We start from the raw sequence: 16,901 nt of genomic DNA on the forward strand, positions 1-16,901 counted from the left end.
CCAGATGAGATACCTGAACCCACCCACAGCAACCATCTCATAACGATGGGAGAGCACACTGCCTTAACAGTGAGAACAAAGGAAGAGATGGAAGAGTTCAGGCTCTGAACAAACCCTGCACTGCCTCTGGGTTCTTTCTACAAGTGATGATAATAAATCCCTATTTTTTAAGCTGCCTTTCACCAGGAAATATTACTTGCAGCAAATGTATCCTATATGAACCACTGTTGTTTTTTTGTTTTTTCCCATAATATTAACCAATTTGGAAGGTTTGGTCAAGATGAAAGAAAATTCCTGGAGACTTCAGTTCTACACACAGCAGAATGAAGCTGGGTTCCCAACACAGAGGACATCCTTCTTCATGGTCTCCATCCTGAGTAACCGAGACAACCAGCAGCCATCTTTTGCAATTTCAGAGGCAGAGAATTTCCAAGAACACCATTAAAACGCCATCATCATATTGATCTACCAACTAGTTTCTTTTCACGCATTTATTTTTCTCCTTTTCCTACACAAAAGCTGTATCAGACACACTGTTTATACAGCTTGCCTTTATCTCACTAAATACATCAGGGAGATCTTTCCATCCCACATGTTGGAAGCGTCTTCATTTGAGATTTAATTCCAATTTATCTTTGAATCCAAGTGATAGTCCATATTAAATGATTTTGTAGATAACATTCTTCTTTTCAGATTTTGAAAGAATACCGTAACTTGGAAGTTGCCAAGAACAGAAGCCACCTCAGAAGAGTAAAAACCCCTAATAGTTGCTTGAATGGTAAATTTTTAGACTTTGCTGCAAAATGAGATATATATGTTCCCTTAACTATGCCGGGTGTGCTGCTGACTCGGGCTCTCCACCTGCAGGTCCCTCTGCCCCAGGATGGCTGCACGGTTCACATCTCAGCTCCTTCTGGTCTTTCACAAATCTTAGTGAGGCTTTCCTTGACCTCCCCATTTAAAATGGAAATACCCTGCACCCCCTTGCATTCCTGACTCCCCATCCTTGATTTATTTTCTCTAGAGCGCTCATCTTCTAACATACTATATACAAATTTATTTTGGTTTTTGTCATTTTCTCCTAAAAAAAAAAAATATATATATATATATAATTTGTGCCTGTTTTTATTCTTTGCAGCATTCCCAGCACCTATTATAACAGGCACTTGATAAATACTTGTTGCATGAAAGAAAGCACCAGATGGCAACCACATCCGCCAGAATCAGTCTTCCCAGCTTAGCTGCTGCTGTGCAGCTACAGACAGAGCCACAAAGCGGTGAAGTAGCAAGAGATCTTGTCAAAGTATGTAAGCTGTCAAAGTTGACTTCTGAAACATCTGATACAGGTGAGTCGGAGACAGGTGCAGATCTCAAAGCGATCCAAAGGCCCACGTAGATCAGAAAACAACATTCAATCGGATTGTCTTTCCCAGAGATGCAGTGCTGTGACCACTGCTGCTATCAGTCCAAAAACGGAGTACCCAGGATATAGTGGGTAGAAGGCAAGACACTTCTCTTTTCCCTGCATCTGGATTATTTGGGAAATCGCAAATAGAATGAAGGAAGAGAAAGGAGAGGAAGCGTAGCAGGGAATGCATTCATTCATCAGGAACTAACCTCACATTCAGGACAAAACCAGTCCCCCTCTGGTTCCGATGTCAGTCTCAGACACTTAGCGTGATAAACCCGGGGACAGAGCTCACAGCAAAGGACTTGGCCTTCCCGGTGACAAACCCAGCAGTAGAAATCATTCCGTCCATCCTGCGGTACAACATCAACAGGGTCTGTGGTGAGTGGCTGCTTCATATAGTAAAACGGACCATGTCTTAGTTCTGACTGAAATGTAGGCAAGAAAGACAGGTTTGGTTTCAAAACAAGTGTGCATTCTCAAAAGGAATTTGAACAAATACAGCAATAACAACACAAGAAAATGACAGCATTTCACAAGTTTATTAAAAAGCCAAGCTAGCTTGGGTTACTCTACTAAAAACAGAATTCGCAGATCTTTGGATAATAATAATTTTTTTCTCTTCTTCTTCTATTTTAAGAGGCTATGGATGGACAGCTGGTATCTAGGAGTCACCAGGCAGCCCTAGCTATCACAAGTTACTACCCAGGGCTCTGGCATAAGACACAGCTGGGTTCACATTTTAGCTTCACCTGATTAACCAGCAACATGACCTTGGGCAAATCTCTTAGCCTCTCAGCTTCAGTTTTCTCATCTGTAAAATGGGGATAATAACACCTGACTTTGTGGTATGGTGGCTGGGATTAAACAGAATGATGTAACGTATGTATTTAACACAGTGCAGCCTAGGGCTTGGAAGCTCAAATCCCTGCTAGAAATTTGCATTTCTAACAAGTTCCCAGCAGAGAATTTGCATTTTTAACAAAGAATCTCCTTAAGAATCACCTGGGGATCTTGTTAAAATATATTATGGTGTTGAATATTGAATACACCGTGAACACTGAATATACCATGGACTGCCAGGAAAAAGAAAAGTCTATCTTGGAAGATATACTACAAGCTCTCCTTAGAAGCAAGGATGGCAAGACTCCATTTCACGTACTTTGGACATGTTATCAGGAGACCCCAGTCCCTGGAGAAGGACATCATGCTTGCTAAAGCTGAGGGTCAGCGAAAGAGAGGACGACCCTCAACAAGATGGACTGACCCCATAGCTACAATGATGGGCTCAAGCGTAGCAACGATTGTAAAGATGGCACAGGGCTGGGCAGTGTTTCATTCTGTTGTACATCAGGTTGCTATGAGTCGGAACCAACTCAACAGCACCTAACAACAACATCTGGGGTGGAAATGCAAATTATCAACAGGGGTTCAAACTGGAATGAACCAGTTCGAAGCCCTGGTGCTGCCTTTACTAAAACTGCTAATACGGTTAAGAGGCCAATATATGAAAGTTCAAATTCACAAAGCCGATACAATTATGGCAAATTCCCTTGGAGTTGTCTGGGGGACAGATCAATTGGATCTGAGTCTCAAAAGCACGATCGTCCGTTTTGTAAGTCTACTCCCGACACATAATTTGCCATCAGCATGACTGTGAATATGCTAGGTCCTCCCTCGTCTTTGCTGATGAGCCAGTTTCTATTTAGAACTAACACAACAACAGGAAAATGAGATGGATGGCCAACTCAGGGGAGCCAGAAGTCTTCCTGCCCCAAATTGTAAGGAGAAATGTTTCCCGAATGATTTACTGTAGAAATCCAGCAAAACCACACTCAAATCATAAAAAATCATTCTACAGAAACTCACTTCTAAAATGTCTTATCGGAAACTACTAGGAACCCCTTGTACGGAAGAAGAATGAAATAGTCCAGTGGTAAATATGAAAAAGATCTGGTAACTAGCTGTGTGACCTTGAGAAGCTACTCAACCCTCTCTGAACCTTGGTTCCTTGGTAATAAGAGCGGGGATAATATTTAGCCACAATCACAGTACCTACCTCTGAATAAACCTCCTTGTATAACAAGCTTCTTTTCTGTCCTTCAGTAAAACATTGATTTTCTCCATAAAGATCTCATATACTGGTTAGACATGGCACAATTTTTGTCAATACTGTAAATGGGGATCTTTTTCTATGATATTTTCTAAATGGTTATTGTTGGTACATGGAAGAGCTGTTGGTTTTTTTAATATTGACCTCATACATAAACAGTTCTAAAGATTTATCAACTGAAAATCATATCATCTCTAAGTAACGTCGATTTTGTCTCTGATTTCCTATACTTTTCTTTTTTCCTTATTTCAATGACTAGGAGCCCCAGGATAAGAGGAAAGAGTCGCTATGATTGCACGCCCCCATGTCTAGTTCCCGGCTTTTAGGATTAAGTTTTAATGTTCTAAAAATCCCTGCTATTCCCACACTCCTTGATGAAGAGCCTCATTAACGGTGATTTGGCAGATCCTTGCTAACCAATCTGCTAAGCCTTCCTACTCTCATTTTTACTAAGTAAACAGCTGAGACTCCAAAGCGTGACCATGTTCATTCCTTAACCCAATTACTTTCCCGTTTAGGTTCAGCTTTTCTGACAGAGTGGCAGTCTATTTGGTTTCTACGAAATAACATTACAATATTATTTCCCTGCTACATGTGTACAGAGCCCTTAGATTTTTCAAGATTCTGTCACAAACACCATTTCGTTTTACCCTCACAACGACCCAGAGAGGTCACCAGGATAAATACCACTAGTCTTACTTGACAGATAGGAAAACCATGTTAAAAAAAGACTTATCTGACCCCTAAGTCCAGAGAAGGATCTGGGCAATGACTTGAACCTGAGTCTCCCCACACACTCTCTTCCCTACACTCCATACAAAATGATGCTTGATGCAGAGGGGATTCTGGTAACTTGGTGACCTCCTCAGAGAGCATTCACTGTAGTTCAAAGTAAGTTCTGCTTAATGCAAAAAGCTGGAGGGGGGAAAAACATCTGAAAAGTAGGAAGACTACCAGAAATACAAGTAGAAGGGGACATGAAAAGATAACAGCATCTAGAACAGAGTTTCTCAACCTTAGCATTTGGGGCTGGGTAATTCTTTGTTGTGGGGCCTGTCCTGTGCTTTGCAGGATACTCAGCAACATTCTTGGCCTCCACCCACTAGATGCCAATAGCACCCTCTCCAAGGTGTGACAACCAAAAATGTCTCCCAATATTGCAAATATCCCTTGGGAGACAATACTGCCCCCTGGCTGAGGACCACTAAGGTAGAAGGTCTGCAGTCTGCCTAGTTTGAGTTTCTTTGGGAAAGGGAGTTTGGAAGAAGAGAAATTTCCATGGAAAATAACTGTACATATATCAAGTAAGTAGAACTATTTCTAACCTGAGTGAGGTCTTCCTGGATGCTTTTGTGGATTTTGGAAGATGGCCGTAAGCCTTATTTTCAGTGCCCAACTTCATTCCAACGAGTTAATAATGGAACACGAAGATTCAAGATCTAAATGAAACTGGAAGAATCAAATATGACAGCTCATCTCCCTAACAGGCTACTCAAGTCCCTTCTACCTAACAGAAGCCAGGATACTCATATTTCAGAAATTACGTTTCCCCCGACTGCCCCGGCTGCTGTCCCCCAGCTGCCCTAGGATGGGTGTTCCTGGGAGGATCATCAGAAGTGCCAGGCTATTCCATGCTCTTTCCAGACTATCTCATCCTTCCCTTAAGCAGCAGTTGGTGCTAAGAATGAGCTGCCTGGTTAATCCCTTGTCAATCAAATACCTTCCTTATCTGCTGCTTGTAAATGTTTCTTGTTCCATAAAAATAATCTGATAAGAAATATTGAACATTAAAAAAAGGAAAAGTCAATCATTTCAGGTAAAATGAGTTACGATTTTTCTTCTCCACATGTATAGAGCAGTGTTACAAACCTGATAATACGGTGAACAGGTTGCAACCTGAGTAATTATAGGATACTTGCAGGTTATGAGAGCAAACGTTCTCCTTTCTCTGCTCCTTCCATGGGTTGGCTTAACAAGGAAACGGGGAACGCCTGTTTGTTAACTTCTGGAATACCTCAGTCCACACCCTTCTATAAATGGCCAGATAGTAGACAGCTGAGGTTTTGCAGGCCATATGTCTCTACCGAAGCTACTCAACTCTGCTGTTGTAGCACCAATGCAGCCATAGATAATACATAAATGAATGCATGTGGTTGTATGCCAATAAAACTTCATTTACAAAAACAAGCACCAGGCCAGAGTTTGCCAACACCTGGTCTACGTAAACCAAGGACTGGCTATTCTAGCTGGGTGTGAATACAGAATGCATGTGCAGGAAGAGGAGCAGAAAAAGGGAGCACAAACGCGTGTTCCTATAGGGGCCACGTAGTTAACATAAATGAGTGAAGGAAAAACATATCCCTCCTTGCTCGAGCTTTCATTCTCCTGCATTTGATAGGAACAAGATTCCTGAAATATGTCTCTACTCTTAAGAAAAACTGTCTAGCCTTGGCGTATGAGGAATGGGAACTGGCACTCAGCCTGGAAATGGACGAGACAGCAGGGAGTGGGGGACTCTGGGGCTAACTGGTGAGTTCATGGCTGTCCTAAAGGGCAGCCCCCACTCAGCTACGATCCCTACTGTCACTCAGACTTTCTCAACTGTTAGTACACTACCCCAGGCCAATAAGGGACTTTGTGAAATCCCCTAGCTTGTAAGACAGTGCATACCTGCTGCCATCAAGTTGATTTTGACTCACAGCCACCCTACAGGACAGAGTAGAACTGCCCCACAGGGTTTCCAAGGAGTGGCTGGTGGATTCAAAATGCCAACCTTTATGATTAGTAGCCAGACTCTTAACCACTGCGCCACCAGGGCTCCAACACAATGCACAGACCCATAAAATAAGACCTAGACCACCCATGTATAATATGTATTTATGAGTGTGTGTATACAGTGAAACCTGTGAACTCGACAGGATTACCTTGTTTTCCCGCGTCTTCTGTCTTCCACCTTTGACAAGGTGCTTATCACTTTTCTATCACTCTCTATTAAGAATCCTACCTCAAAAACGCCCAGTGAATTTTCCTTCTCTGACAGATTTCCACCTTACACAGGTTCTGGCTTTTGTAGGTATTACTGTATAGGATTTTCTAGGCTGTAATCTTTGCAGGAAGGAGTTCTGGTAGTGCCATGGTTAAGCATTCAGTTGCTAACCAAAAGATCTGCTTCTATAAAGATTATAGCCTAGGGAACCTTATGGGGTAGTTCTACTCTGTCCTACAGGCTCACTATGAGTCACAATTGACTCGCTGGCAATAGGATTGGTTTTATTTTCATTTTTTTAATCTCTACAGGAGATTTGCCAGGTCTTTCTCCCTCAGAGCCACTGGGTGGGTTCAAACCACCAACCTTTCGGTTAGCAGCCAAACACTTAATTGCTGTGCCACCCAGACTCCTTATACTCCTATGTATATCTGTATATCTGTAGACCTATGTATCTGTATCTATATATATATATTTTTTTATGTATCTGTATCTACAGAGAAGGTGAGGATAGGCCCCTTCACTTCCTGGATGCTTTTTTTTTGTGTGTGTGCTTTAAGTGAAAGTTTACAACTCAAGTCAGTTTCTCATACAAAAACCCACACACACACAGTCACATGACCCTAGCTGCCCTCCCTTCAATGTGACAGCACACTCTTTCTCTCTACCCTGTATTTCTCATGACTTGGACACATCTGATCAAAGGTATACTTGAGTCACTTTGCACAAATCTGCTAAAAGATTTTTTCTCAATCCTTTTATTAGCCCCTCTCCAAAAAAAAAAAAACTTCCAAAAGGACTCTTTAAATTCAAATATTCTGAGAACTAAAGATTAGAGTGGTACTTTTCAGTAATGGCTCTTTGTTTTAAGGGACTGTCCCATCAACTGCAGGTAGTTCAGCAACCTGCCCCTCCTCCATAATAAAGTTGGGAGCATCCTCCCAGGCTTTGGGACACCCCTTGCCCGAGAACACCCACAGGTTTTCAAACCCTCCCTAGAAAGTGAAACCACTGGGCCAAGGGACTTTAAGAAACTAATTATAAACCTTAGAATATTTTTCCTCTTAAAAAATAAAATGCTTGTTTTAAAGCTCTTCTTAAAACTCCACTGAAAGTACTGATTTCCAATCTATGAAAAATCGGGGAAACAGGGTACAAATTTAAAACTCAAGTGATATCATCATTGGGTAATAAAAAATCTCCTTAACCAGAGATGTAAAAATGTGTTGTTTTGTTTTAAATAAAGGCAGAGTGACCGTCTTTCTTTGAACACTAGAACCTAGAAGAGAAATTAGAATAAAGAAAAAGGAAGAGGAAGCAGAGAAGTTTGATAGACATCAGAAGTCCAAAAAAATCCAGTGCCTACAGGGACCCCGAAGGCAGAAGGGGACTGAAGTGGGGTGGATGTGAGACAATGGGGGGCGGGGAGGGAGTGTAGAAAACTAGAAATGAGGGGCCCTGTAGCTAAAGGGGTGGGCTCTTCTCAACTCCAGCTATTCCTGGATTTTCTGAGTTTATAATGAGAGCCCAGAAAGGCAGATTTTTATCTGAAATCTCATGATCCTTAATGTCGGGAGACTAAAAGAAATCATGTTGATCAAACATAGCATTTCCAGTCCTACAATTTGCTCTTAATTCCATAGTTCTTAAAAAAAAAAAAATGGCCCAGAACAACAAAAGACAATGGATTTAAGTTCCCTATAAGGTAAACAGATTCTGCACCAGGGAGATTACCCCTACTATAAAGACAGTTAAGTGCTAGAATGAATTATGGGGTCAAGGGTCAGGAACTTCTCTTTACAGCTAAGGCAGTTAACACTGTTTTTTGCCAACAAATGTCTCCTGACCATTCTGCCCAGGAGTTTACATTAGAAAAACAAAATCTATGATCAATCCTGCAATGTTTCTAGTCCAAAACCCTATTTTATAGATTTAACTGAAGCTCAGAGATGGGAAAGTAACTGACAAGGTCACACAGCAAGTTTTCCAGCTACAATGGATGTAAGAAGAGCCAGGTCTCCAGGTAGGTCTGGAACGTTCCCTTCCAGCATCACAGGTCTGTAAACAGTTCTATCCATAGTAAAGACAAGGGATTGTTCAGGCCTGTGTCCGTTCTGCCGGGCTCTGCTACTTGCTACATTCTGAGTGCTTTCTGTAGTCATTCTGCAAGGTCTACCTGAGCTCCCAACTGTGCCAAACTCTGGGGCTACAGCAATTGAGTGGATATCGGCCCTGCTTTTCTGAGGCTGCAAGTCCAGAGGCAAACACAGACTTACAAACACATCATTGTGGTCACGTGGCTCAAGTGTTAGAGAAATAAAACGAACACGTTCATGGCTAACCCTGGAAGAAAATGCCTGAACTGCCTGGGAAGACCAGCCTCCAGGAAGAGACGCAAGCAAGCTCTTAAAGGACAGGCAGGGATTCATAAGGTGTGTACGCAGGTATACACACCACAAAGGAGGCATTAAAAGTAGACTACTTCCATACAGAGGGGACAACATCCTTTAGGAGTTACAGGCAGTCCCTAGGTTACGAACAACATCTGTTCCTAAGTCTGTCTTTAAGTCAAATTTGTAGCTAAATCAGAAAGGGTGTATACGGTTCTTATTTACCGTCAGTCAAATATGTTTGTCTTATTTTTTAAAGTTCTACGCGTATAAGACACTTAAGAAGCACTTCCAAATCGTGCAATGTTGTCATGAACATCACAAAGTAGTGCGTGCATTCACTATTACCAACTATTGTATTTAACTCAAATTTTTAATATAATAGGCTTTATGGCAGTCTGTTCTTAAGTACAAGCTGTCCGTTTTCCTAAAGAGTTGTCTGCAAGTTGGAAGTTCATAACCCAAGGACTGCCTGTACTGGAAATTCTGGTAAGACACTGGTAGCCCAGGAAGTAGAATTACAGACTAAATTAAGGTTTGGGGATTATCTGTGGCTTTCCCGTTTCTTTCTTAGTCTTCAGTCTTGACAGCTATGGGTAGCTTCAAGCCAGACAGGCAGATCTAAGTTCAAATGCAGCTTACTCACTCTGAGTCCTTCGAGAGACAAAAGTAACCTCTCTGAACCTTTGTATTTTCATCTGCAAAATGGAGATGACTATAACCCCTTCTTCACAGGGTCGTTATGAGCATTAAGGTAACACAGAAAAGGTACTTATGACAGTACCAGGTACACAGTAAGCACTGCTCTTAGTACTGAGATCATCAGTGACATTATATGTTTTCTTTCCAAACTGCAATACCCCCATATATTTATTATAACCCACCACCAGCTGCTTCTCCTAGAATGGGATTTCCAACTCACTGGGCCTGCACCATCCAACACGGTAGCCAAGTTACATGCAGCTACTTAAATTCAAATCAAATAAAATTAAAAACTCAGTTCCTCAGTCACACTTGCCCCTTTCAAGTGTTCAATGGCCACATGTGGCTTGTGGCCACCATACTGAACAGTGCAGACAGAGTACTTCTAGACCTATGATTTAATTTATTATTTATGTAACTATTTCTCTTAGCACATACCATGGCTTATTTTTTAAGTTATTCTTGCTATTAAAATCATTTAGCTCAATTATCTTCACAACAGAGCCCTGGTGGCACAGTGGTTAAGTGCTCAGTTGCGCACTGAAAGGTCAATAGTTCAAACCCACCAGCCACTCCAAGGGAGAAAGATGTGGCACTCTGCTTCTGTAAAGACAACAGCCTTGGAAACCCCATGGGGCAAATCCACTCTGTCTTATAGGGTCACAATGAGTCAGAATCGACTCGATGGCAACGAGGTTTTAATCTTCACAACGGCCCTATAAAGTCAGCAGTGGAATTATTATCATGTCCTTTCTGTAAGATGAGAAAACAAGGCATGAAGAGCTAACTTACCCACAGCCACAAAGCAGAATTGCTATTTTCCTATATAATTTTGAGAATGAAAATGGAGTAGCACACAGGAAGGTACGCCTCTCACAGTTCCGGGCATTTAATCATTGCTAGGTTTCTCTCTGTGAAAGCAACAACCTTGTTTTATTCAACCTTAAATCCCCTGGGCCTGCTTCAGTGCTCAATAATACACAAAATGGACAAACGGATAAATCCCTAAGAATCCCTGCTAGAGAGGCGAGAGATAGCAGAGCCACTGGGGTCACTGTTCACAAACGCCAGGAGAGCCGACCAGTATGGGGAGGGCAAATTCCACCAATACGTCCACCAAAGCACCTCTCTCTCCAATCAGAGGAATATCTAGATTGCATCAGAACATTTTAAAACTAGGAAGTTCCTTAGACAAGATCCAACATGGCGAATAGATTCTCCGTTAATCTGGCTGATTGGTCCTGGCTGCCGAGGGGGGTCTGCGTGCAATGAGAAGGAAACATGATCAATGATCAACTATCAATGTCTACCTCAGGTGACGCATAGGGAAGGTGACTGCCTCCTGACCCAGAGTTGAACCCCTCATTTTACAGATGAGAAAACTGAGAGTGGGAGAGAGCATGACTTGACCTCAGTCAGCAATCACCTCCTGACAGAGCTCAGAATTAGTCCTACCAACTGGCATGGCCCAGGAGGGAAAACCAGTCCTCAGGCCACGCAGGGGAGAGAGATCTAAAAGCATGAAAACATAAATTCCCGGAAAAAGCCCCAAACCCTTAAAGCCCATCATCGTCACCTCATTTGAGTCAGTGACCTGCCCTCAAAACAGATCTGAAAACCCGCTGGAAATTCTTACATGGGCACAATCTAAGCTGCCCTTTTTGTCCTATGCAAATGACACAGGGCACAAAGCAGCTAGCTGACTGCCAGGAACACCGGCTCTCAGAAAAGCCTGGAGAGCTTCAGTGCTCACTAGCGCCTCTGTCCCACCTGTGCCTCTGTCCCACCTGTGCGGTCACAATTCCCAGTGGGTTCCTTTACCTGCTCCTTATTGTTATTGTTCAGTAAGCCGGGTTTCTTTTTCTTTTTAATGGGGCTTGTTGAGGTGTCCTGTGGCGAGTGGCCATTGGAGGAATGCGGAGGGCTGGGGAACTTTCTTTTCTGGGCTGTTCTCTCTGTAGAGCCGGGATCTGGAAGAGACACACAGGACCACACATTTTAAAGCAGTTGGGGAGCCCTGGGCTCTGTGGGAGGAGGGGGTGTGAGACACTGCACATTTTGGTCCTCAAACTCCCAATGCCATTTTAGTGTCCCTCCTCCTAGAATACACCCTCTTCGTCACCTGTCTCAGATATCAAACAGTTGTTCTTTGGCGCATGTTAACATTTTTTGTAAAGTTGTAATTAGCTGCCAAAATGTAAAAGTTGGGAGACTTCACATAATAATCTGGATTTCCAACTTCTCTTAAAAAAAAATAATAAAAAATTCCAGGGCCACATGGCCTCTTGGCACCCATACAGCTGAGTAACAGCCACCTACTTTTTGATGAGAATGTGCTCTCCATTTTGCCAAAATCCCCACCCTTCTCTATTGTCCTTGCCGATGAGCTACCATGAGTTGTTACATAGGCACCGGTGTTTTTCTTATCTCACAGAAGTATTTCTTCCCATACATATCTGATGGCAAAAGAAGAAAACCGTGAAAGACAGATTTCAAGGAAAAGAACGCAAATGTACTTTGTGGATGAGAACATATCTATTCGTGTTTTGTAGGCTAACAAAGAATAACTGCACGAGAAGAATACACCCCACCTGCCGAAAGTTCTCACAGCCCCGTCAACAACAGACATTGCATTTGAGACTCTCTTCCAAAGAAGTCAACGTAAAGTACGTCCCCACTAATTCCCTCCTGAAAATGCTAACCCCATCTATGTCATTCTCCCCTCTCTCATCTTTCATTCTCCCAGTATCTCATGTCAACGTATAAAAACTCCCATAACCATCCAACCCTCACCTGCAAGCACATGAATCCATTCCATGCCAGATGGCGGCTTTGCTCGCTTAGGGGGAAATGATACAATGGCACAGCTTGGTGCACCTTACATCCTGAAGAACAACTGCTACAGTTCCAAGAAGAGGGGAGAACTATGCCAGGAGTTAGCAAGGTGGCAGGATGCGATGTGAAATCTGGAACGTTGACCATCATCCTCACAGGCAGCCTGACAAAGTTCTTCCTCCAGTTTAAACACTCAGGGCAAGTCCCCGCAGGCAGGATGTGATAGGCATCACAGTCCTTCGTGTGTGGAGAGGAGTCACTGATGGCAGACTAACGGGGTTCCATATGGCCACACCAGGGTGGTTCAACAGGCTTCCTGACCGAAAGCCAAACCCACTATTGTCAAGTTGATTACAACGCATGGTCCACTCATGTGTTACAAAATAGAATTGCTCCACAGGGTTTTCATGGCTGTAATCTTTACAGAAGCAGATTGCCAGGTTGTTCTCCTACAGCACCGCTGTGTGGGTTTGAACTTTTTAGGTTAGCAATCCAGCGAAAACCATTCGTACCACCCAGGAAACCTAACAGGCCACCAAGTGTTTTCCTTTGGGTTGAGAGGGGAGACATCTTCCAGCAGACTCACAAAGGAAGGCAATGAACTACTTTCCAGAAAAATCACTGCTTCGTCACCCAATCCACGCAATGGAACACTCCAGACTTACCAGTCAGGCTTCAGAAAAACCCTGAATAATTTTCAGAGTTCTATGCTGAGACACTGGCACCCCAGCGGCACCATGGTTAAGCACTCAGCTGCTAACTGAAAAGTCGGCGGTTCGAACCTACTAGCCACTCCACAGGGAAAAAGAGCTGACGATCTGCTACCATAAAGATTACAGCCTTGGAAACCCTATGAGGCAGTTCTACTGTAACACTGGGTTGCTACTGAGTCAGAATCAACTCGCCGAGAGACATGCTGAGACACAGTCCAGGGGGGAAATTAAATGCTAACCGCAGGCATCTTGAGAGTGAACAGATCCCCAGAGTTCTGGAGGATCCCGCAGACATGAAAATGGAGGCCCAAAGAGCTGAGATGGGTGGCACAAAGGCACACTGCAGCTAGTGAGTGAAAAAACTCACTAGAAAGATGAAGCCTGGGATCAGTGCACTCCCTCAGAGAACACCTCTCATTCCTGCCAGGGTCCTCATTTCACTCCACCATCATATATGAAAACTCTCATTTGCTCCATATAGCCTGGGACCCAACAATCTCCTCCTAGAAACACATTCTATAGACACAGTTACAGGTGAGCAAAGCTGTGCAAGAATATTCAACTCTAGCACTGTGTGTGGTGCCTAGGACTGGAAATCACATAACCATTTGCTGTTGAGCCAATCCCAACTCATGGAGACCTCATGTGTGTCAGAAAAGAACTAAGCTTGCTCCCTAGGGTTTTCAATGGCTGATTTTTCAGAATTAGATCACTAGGCCTTTCCAAGGCACCTCTGGGTTAACCTGAGCCTCCAACCTGTCAATTAGCAGCCAAGTATGTTAACCTGTTGCGCCACCACCGCTGCCAAATCGATTCCAACTCATAGTGGCCCCACGAGTCAGAATAGAACTCCTTCATAGGGTTTCCAAAGGGCAGCCGGTGGATTCAAACTGCCAACCTTTTGGTTAGCAGCTGAGCTCTTTCACCACTACGCCACAGGGCTCCAGGGACTGTGGAAACAACTTAAAGGTCCATAATACAGGACTGGTTTGATATTTTTTCCTTACACCTAACAACAGAATATTCTACACCCATTAAGAATAAAGAGACACCTCTGCACAAACTGATACATAACTATCTCCAATCTACTATATCAGGCTAGAAAAGCACTGTGTCTAGTACCATTGATGAAGCCCCCTAAAAGATGTAATATATACATAAATGTTTGCATAAGTCAAAAATATTCCCGAAGAGCACAACAGTATGATACAACTCTAAAACTGGCGATGGTGGTTGCCTCTGGGAAGGAGAACCTACATGAAGTGAGGGTGGGGAAATTATTTTTCACTGTATACCTGGTGTACTGTATTTATCACGTGCCTGGAATGCTTTGGGGCCCTGGTAGAGCAGTGGCTAAGCGTTTGGCTGCTAATCAAAAAACGCTGGCAATTCAAATCCGCCAGTTGCTCCTTAGAAACCCTACAGGGCAGTTCTCCTCTGTCCTATAGGGTCGCTATGAGTCAGAATCAACCCAACGGCAATTGGTTTTGGTTGGGGTTTTTGTTTTTTTTGGGGGGGGAGTAGTTTATCAAAATAAAGAAAATAAAAAAATTAGGTATTTAGAAGGTTCAATTTCACATTAAAAAAACATACAGCAGGTGCAAACCGAAGCCAGTAATGAGAGGACGAGAGAGGCCTGGTTCAGGATAAAAAAAATGACACCAGATGGACAGAGTTGGGGTGGATCACCCTTGGCTTGTGGTCCACAGTAGGGAGTTTGGGTTTTGTTCTACACGGATCTGATTAACCCATAGGAAAGTCTGCTGGGTGTCAGAGTACAGGTATTTGAGAGAGGTGCTTTGGGGGCTTAGAAGAGGCATGTCCTGGAAGCAATGGCATTCCCACCAGGCAAAAAATTGAAAACAATCCTGCACAAGGTTTCGGTTTTGTATGTTCCAGCTTGTGTGTGGGTAGATTTTGAGAGAAGTACATGAACAAAGACACACCAGTGGGAAAGTTAGGGGCAGGCTCAGGAAAGAATAAGTAGCATGCTTCCATGTTTCTCAAGGGATCACCACGGGATTTTGGAAGGAACAGCTCTTCCTCACAGCAAAAACAACCTTGGTCCCCTCCCACTAGATGCCACTATTGTTAGCTGCTATCGTTGTCAAATTGCCGGACTCATGGCAACAAAAGGCAGCACTGCCTGGTCCTACACTGCCCCCATAATCGGTTGCAGATCAGAGCCATAAAATTTTCATTGGCTGATTTTTTACAAGTAGATCATCAAGCCCTTCTTCCTAGTCTATCTTAGTCTGGAAGCTCCACTTAAACCTGTTCAGCATCAGAGCAAAACGTAAGCCTCCAACAACAGACAAGTGGTGGCTGTGTCTGGGGTGCACTGGCTGAGAACAGAACCTGGGTCTCCTGTACGGAAGGCAGGAATTCTACCACTGAATCACAACAAACTGCATCCCCACCTAATTTCCCAAACACGCTCAATGGAGTGGTGCTACCTTCTTCCAGAACCGCCAAGCTAGAACATGGGGCACAAGGGGTCACACAGCCCAGCCAACACTTAGTTGACATTTAGAGGTAGAAAGGGCAGTTAGTTACCAAGCCCACCTTGGCCAACTCAAGTTATCCCCTTGCGGCTGAGATCCCCTGGGGTGGTGGTTCCCAAAGTGTGGTCCTCAGACCAATGTCACCTGGGAATTGGCTTTTGTTGTTGTTGGGTGCTGTTGACTCAAGTCCGACTTACAGTGACCCCATGTGACACAGGAGAACTGCCCCATAGGGTTTTCTGGACTGTAGTCTTAACGGGACCAGGTCACCAGGTCTATCTTCTGCAGAGCCGGTGGGTGGACTTGAACCACCAACCCTTCCGTTAGCAGCCAAGCATTTAACCACTGTGCCACCAGATCTCTTCTCAGGCCCCACTCGACTCCAGCAATTGGTTTTACCAAGCCTTTCTGGGGATTCAGTTTAAGATCTACTGCTCTAGAGTGTATGTTTGGGAGACAGGGACTGACGAGAGAATAGTGTCCCACATTGGTCAGCTAATCCCCTCGACTTCTCTCAAGACTATGTGTGGGGCTGGTTTGTTTCTCAGGAAATGTAAGCCAAACAAGGAGCCAAGGCTGGAGAACGAGGACAGAAGCTAAACATGAAATCAACCTAGACAAGTCTGCTTCCTTCTCAGAGAAAATGGGAGGAGGGCAGAAAAATGGACCAGACCAGAAGTCCATGAAATGGACCAGACCTGGAGTCCATGAAAGTGCTTCAAAGACCCGTGATCCACACACCACCATTCTGTACGTGGATGCAATGCCCTAGAAAGAGGGATCACATAGCCCACTTCACCTTCTCAAAGGTGTCCTCAACTCTGAAGATAAAAAACGACAGGGCCCAAGGACCTTAAGGTCCCCGATGAACTTTAAAATTCTTTAATTCTATGGGGGGGAAAAAATCACTAGAAATTAATGCAATCAATCAGAAGCTATTTAGAGCTGGACAGGGAGTTTCAACCAAACCCACCGGCAAACATAAGGGGTGAGCTAAGGTCTTGCTCAGCAAGAAAGGGTACTGGCCCAAGGCTGCACAAACCTAAGAGGATTGCTAATTTTCTAGCTCAACAAAACATTTTTTTAAAAGCCCTATTCTGCTCCCTGTGACAAACACACCGATTCCCCCTAGAATTTTCATGAGTTCGGCAGCTATATTCACCTTGTAGACATTTAATAGGTTCCAAACAACAGACACATCTGTCAACAACAGAGGCTTTCAATGAAGGCTCTTAAGGAGAAAAATTGGG

The 16,901-nt window shown here is 43.6% G+C and overlaps 1 protein-coding gene across 27 annotated transcripts in view; it reads right to left on the reverse strand.

The window, feature by feature from the left end:
• The window catches only part of ZMYND8 (zinc finger MYND-type containing 8), a 145,917-nt gene that overhangs the window by 77,976 nt on the left and 51,040 nt on the right, over positions 1-16,901 (reverse strand). For 15 of the 27 annotated variants that reach the window (XM_023550330.2, XM_023550328.2, XM_023550329.2 and 12 more), the window contains 2 exons: positions 11,421-11,569; positions 1,618-1,836 (listed from right to left, as the gene is read on the reverse strand). In XM_023550330.2, coding sequence (XP_023406098.2) covers positions 1,618-1,836; positions 11,421-11,569 — 368 coding nt within the window. Of the gene's footprint in view, positions 1-1,617; positions 1,837-4,846; positions 4,971-11,420; positions 11,570-11,918; positions 12,056-12,392 lie in introns of all 27 variants that reach the window. The other 12 variants (XM_064276165.1, XM_064276166.1, XM_023550339.2 and 9 more) reach the window with 6 other exon arrangements.

This window comes from Loxodonta africana, chromosome 24 (assembly GCF_030014295.1).
Source record: "Loxodonta africana isolate mLoxAfr1 chromosome 24, mLoxAfr1.hap2, whole genome shotgun sequence".
Classification (NCBI taxonomy): domain Eukaryota; kingdom Metazoa; phylum Chordata; class Mammalia; order Proboscidea; family Elephantidae; genus Loxodonta; species Loxodonta africana.